Source organism: Spea bombifrons, chromosome 11 (assembly GCF_027358695.1).
Source record: "Spea bombifrons isolate aSpeBom1 chromosome 11, aSpeBom1.2.pri, whole genome shotgun sequence".
In the NCBI taxonomy this organism is placed as follows: Eukaryota; Metazoa; Chordata; class Amphibia; order Anura; family Pelobatidae; genus Spea; species Spea bombifrons.
In genome coordinates this window covers 15,642,659-15,648,231 of record NC_071097.1, presented here as the reverse complement: position 1 = coordinate 15,648,231, position 5,573 = coordinate 15,642,659, and the positions used below count along the sequence as shown (strand labels likewise).

At 39.9% G+C, this 5,573-nt stretch overlaps 1 protein-coding gene across 2 annotated transcripts; it reads left to right on the top strand.

The window, feature by feature from the left end:
- Positions 1 to 656: 656 nt before the first annotated feature.
- LOC128469377 (glutathione S-transferase P 1-like) lies at positions 657 to 5,257 on the top strand. 2 transcript variants are annotated; one of them, XM_053451196.1, is made up of 7 exons: positions 657 to 766; positions 1,017 to 1,052; positions 1,478 to 1,590; positions 2,444 to 2,531; positions 4,432 to 4,535; positions 4,827 to 4,934; positions 5,019 to 5,257. In XM_053451196.1, coding segments are annotated over exons 1-7 (636 nt in total). In that variant the 5' UTR covers positions 657 to 765; the 3' UTR covers positions 5,205 to 5,257. The 2 variants fall into 2 exon arrangements, with proteins under 2 accessions (XP_053307171.1, XP_053307172.1); XM_053451197.1 differs by having other exon boundaries at positions 658 to 743.
- Positions 5,258 to 5,573: the final 316 nt, after the last annotated feature.

Sequence of the window (5,573 nt, the reverse complement as noted above, 5' to 3'; positions counted from 1 at the left end):
CAAGATCAGGGCTAGCGCTGTATAATGCATATTTAAATACACGAGGAAACTTAGAAGGGATATCACAGACTTCGCTATGCATTATACAGTGACATCCATGCCTTCTCTCTCTCTGTAACAGAAGCTCACTGAAGTTGAGAATCCCTAATAACTGGTTGAAACCACAGCTCTCCTGCCAATTATCCCTTTAGTGAATAAATGACAAAATGGCATTTTTTATTTATTTTTTTTTTTGCACGAATGTGTCTAGGGTGCCCTCTACACGCCATTTTGAACAAAACGTTTTTGTAGCTGCCACACAGCCCCTGAGAAGACTGGCAGCCGCGTTCACTCCTCTAGGCAGAAGTCGTAAAAGCTCTGGCTTCCTCTGAAAAGAAGAGAAAGGTGCAGCTGTATAAAACTAAAGTAATATGGCTGCTTGCTATTATGCAATTATCACCTAACCATGGCATTTATTTATTTTTTGCAAATCACTGTCTAGCAGAGAAATAGACATAGTCTGTGCTCGTGTCTGTTTGCATATTGCCCATAGCTTTGGGTTCCTGCCATACTTTTGTTCTTTCCCCCTCAGTGAAGTGTTATCCCTCCTCCCCGTGGTGTGTCTGCACTCCACTGCCCTGTGTCCTGTGATTTCTCACTGTGACTCAGCAGAAACAGCCGAATATATAAATCAGAACAATGGAACACACAGTCCATTCCACACTGAGACAGGCACAGATCCACTCGTGACAACCTACTGACAAGTAACAGACAATACTAGTTACAAGTAACCATTCTCTCTCTTTCTCATCAAAATCTTTTTAAAAGTTCTTTTAAAATGTATCGCTTTTATTGAAAACTTCTCTTTGCCAAAGTAAAAAATTGCTGTACTTACATTTGCTCATTGATGGTTCTCTATCTTGTTGTCTCTTTAATTACAATGTGTTGTGGTTAAATGCAGTGCCACGTGTTCTTTGTCTTGTCACTTTATTAAGTCTTTATTGTGGATTAATGTGTGACTGTGGTATCTCTTTCAGTGCCTGGATACACACTGACATACTTCCCATTGAGAGGTGAATATTAATCACTTTTTACTGGCTGCCTGAACCTGTTCCTGAAAGTTGTCTTAACTGTTGATGGGCTTACACAATTACTCCATATTTTTCGTTAAATGTTCCAGGTTGATTTTCATTGAGAAAACTGAAACCCTTCGTATAACAGTAAATTATTGATGTTTAATTAACCTCTTCACTGCTGAACCCCTGTGTATATAGCCTTGATACGGATGAAAGGAAATAAATGACACCTCTTTACAAGCCCAATGGATAAAATACCATTCCAGCCCTATTGGTATTTTACCATATCCCAAATATTTATTTTATTTTACTAGCAGTATTATGTAATTACTTTATGGCTAGTTAAACATATTGGAGAAGATAATATATAGCAGTAGCACTAATTGGTAATAAACTCAATGTATTTGTCTAATTTTTTTCAGGGAGAGCAGAACATATCCGGCTGCTGCTGGGAGATCAGGGGTTGTCATGGAAGGAGGATGAAGTACAAATGCAGGATTGGGCCTCTGGAAAAAGAGACCTAAAGAAAAATGCGGTGAGCTGTGTCCCATGAACAATGATACTAAAATAATGTGATGTTAACTACGCACATCAGACACAGGACAGGTTGCTAATTATTGATTGTTTTAGGTAGGGTATCATTGACTCTGGGATTCTATTTTATTCTATCCGAAACATTCTGATGACCACACTATTTACTTTATTGTAAATAATAAAAGTTTAACTTTTTCCTACATATATTCATGTAAAGTTAAAGCAACACTCCAGTAATCATATGCAATTTGATACATGTGATAGTTGAGTGGACCCTTTAAATTCACTTTGTGTCCCCCCTCGCAAATGCATATAGGGTGTCTGCATTTTTTCCCTCACACCCTGCGATTTGGCTTGCAGGAGATGTGGTTGGCCAAACACTGCTCCTTCCACATGATATACCTTCTGCCAATCGGTTCCAGGGCTGGCTGTTTGAGTGTTTAAGGGAAAGGGGGTCTAGTGAGACTCCCATATGCATCAACAGTAAATACTCCTTTTGATTTCAGTTGGAGTGCTTTCTTGCTACTGATTGGCTGCATCAAACTGTAGTGAATGCACTTACAAAGTACGTCAATCTGCAGTGTTTGTTGTCGATCCTGCCTGGGGCATTGGAGTGTACCTTTCAGTCTTATTGTTATAGGGATTTCTTTCCTCTTCAGACTCATGCATCATCAATGGCTAGTTTGCCAATTCCAAGCACTTTACATTTATTTTGATACTTCTCTCTTGTGTCTTATTTCTCTAATTTCTCCCTGGATGCCTGCTTAGTCTTCCTCTGAAATCATTGGCTTCATCAGTCATCCACTCTTTAAACTATTGTTTTTTATTGTTTTCTTTGTTTGAATGTCTAACAGGTCTTTGGACAGCTGCCTCGTTTTCAAGATGGAGACTTTGTTCTGTATCAGAGTAATGCCATCCTAAGATACCTGGGTCGCAAGCACGGTGAGAAAATATTCTATTGTATCTTACATACATTTTACATCACGGCCTTTCTGATTCAGATGTAAAATGGACATCCGCTTCAGCTGCCTTCCATCCCTGACAAAGCCAAATTCTCAGCGGAATTTAGATTGATCTGTCTCTCACATGTTTCAACTTCTAAACTAGTTAGTATCTGTTTGTAGTTTAGGAATAATGAGCCTAGCCTCCATCTGTGCAGATCTGGGGTGGGCTATGCCATGCACAATAGACTGCAATATGCATTTAACATGGAAATACAGCTAAACAGCACCTTTAAAATGCAAATTAGCACTTTTTTGTTGCAAGGGGGGAAATACAAAAGTCTATCATGATCAAACTTCCAGGTATCTATATATGCTAGTAAAAAAAAAAACAGTAAGTTTCCCAAGTTTGTTTAAGAGGTTAAAGTATTTCTTATGATAAAGGCCATTATATTTTTCCATACTTGTACTAAATGGATCTTATATCTTATTATTTAATTCCACATATAAATGAAATATTCTTTATATAGAAATACATTCCTATGCTGAACATTAAACCTAATTTCTGCTAATCTTAAGGGATGTCATATTTTATTGTCACTGAGCTCTGTAGCACACTCACTGGCTACTTTATTAGGTGCTGTTCAATTGCTTGTTAACACAAATAGCTAGTCAGCCAGTCACATGGAAGCAACTCAATGAATTTAGGCATGCAGACGTGGTCAAGCCAACTTGCTAAAGTTTAAACCGAGCATCAGAATGGGGGAAGAAAGGGGATTTAAGTGACTTTGAACGTGGCATGGTTGTTGGTGCCAGACGGACTGGTCTGAGTATTTCAGAAACTGCTGATCTACTGGGATATTCCCGCACAACCATCTCTAGGGTTTACAGAGAATGGCAGAAAGGCAAATAACCACTGGTTACAACCAAGTTATGCAGAATACCATTCACAACACGTCGAATCATGAAGCAGATGAGTTACAGCAGCAGAAGACCACACTGGGTGCCACTCCTGTCAGTTAAGAACAGTAAACTGAGGCTACAATCCACACAGGCTTTCCAAATTTGGACAATGGAAGATTGGAAGAACATTGCCTGGTCTGATGAGTCTCGATTCCAGCTGCGACATTCAGGTGGCAGGGTCAGACTTTGGCGTAAACAACATGAAAGCATTGGTCCATCCTTCCTTGTATCAAAGCTTCAGGCTGGTGGTGTTGGTGTAATGGTGTGGGGGACATTTGGCACACTTTGGGCCCCTTAGAACCAATTGCGCATCATTTAAACACGACAGTCTACCTGAGTAGTGTTGCTGACCATGTCCATCCCTTTATGACCACAGTGTACTCATCTTCTGATGGCTACTTCCAGCAGGATAATGCACCATGTCACAAAGCTCACATCATCTCAAACTGGTTTCTTGAACATGGCAATTAGTTCACTGTACTCCAATGGCATCCATAGTCACCAGATCTCAAACCAACACTGCACCTTTGGGATGTGGTGGAACGGGAGACTCACATCATGGATGTGCAGCCGACATATCTTAGGCGATTGTGTGATGCCATCATGTCCATATGGACAAAAATCTCTGAGGAATGTTTCCAACACCTTGTAGAAAGTATGCCACGAAGAATGAAGGCAGTTCTGAAGGCAAAAGGGGGTCCAACCCTGTACTAGCAAGGTGTACCTAATAAAGTGGCCAGTGAGTGTATGTCTCTGTCCTGTACAAGTATTATTCTACTATGCAGTCGTTGAATAACTAACAAAAAGCAATTATAGTGGATAACATATCTCAACCATCCATTCAGGGGTCACATGGACAATCCAGAGTGTTAAAGCAACAAAGAAGTTATTCCATATCACATGCGACTCATTCTAGATCATTGTGATGTTTTTTGCAGGGTTGAGTGGCAGCAATGAACAGGAAAATGCAGCCATTGACATGATGAATGATGGAGTGGAGGATCTCAGGCTCAAATACTACAGATTCCTATTCTTGGAAAACGTAGGTGACAGTGAAATGACAGTGAAAGAGTCTTGATATAGGTTTATAAGTCCTCATTTTGTAGAGCACTGGGGCATGACTTCATACCTCAACATTTTGCCTCCTATGGTCATGCAAAGGTGCAACAGTAGTGTAGCCTAAATAAAAAAAAGTTTTAAGGAATATGAGAGGCCATTCCAACTGGCCAATTGTGCTGTGGCCAATATGCAGCTGGAAATTCCCAAGAATGCTTATACCAGTGACAAAACTGGTGAAAAGAAATAATTTGACCTTTGTCATTTGGCCATGCAGGCACCAAATAAGGAAAAATACTTGCAAGAACTTTCAGACCAGCTGGCTGCATTTGAGCGAATCCTAGCCAACAACTCAAAGGGACCAAAATTCCTTGTGGGAGATAAGGTAAATCACCTTGCATAGTGTACCTGCCAGTATTTATAGTCTTGCTTTATATTCCTTATAACCACGGTTAACTTCCAATTACAGATTTCATATGCTGATTATAACCTACTGGATATGTTGCACTGTAACCTCGACATTTCCCCGGAAATTCTGTCCTCATTTCCACTTCTCTCAGCCTACGTTGAAAATCTTGTTGCTCGACCAAAACTTAGTGAGTACCTGAAATCTGATGGTCGGAAAAAGCGCCCCATCACTCCCAAGCATAAGTGACCCACTGGTAAATTCAACAAGACTAAAAATAAACAGTGACATTTTATATCGCCTTTGCGTTACTTTTTATTTACACACAATAATGGCATGTGATACAATACACTTAAATAAAGTGTACATGACAATATGTTTATACAAAGGTATCTAATGCTGTGCAAAAACCAGGATCTTTAGCCAGGATACCCGGCTATAGTGTTGATGTCCTTCCTGAGTTCTCTAGAAATAGTCAATGCGTACCACATCTACTAGGTGGCTGATCCCTTTAATAGTGACGTAAAACTCCCGTTTATAATATTAGATCAAATATTAATGCAGGGGCAGAACCGAGAGCTTGATCTCGAGAGGGACACTCGCACTAACACACAAATC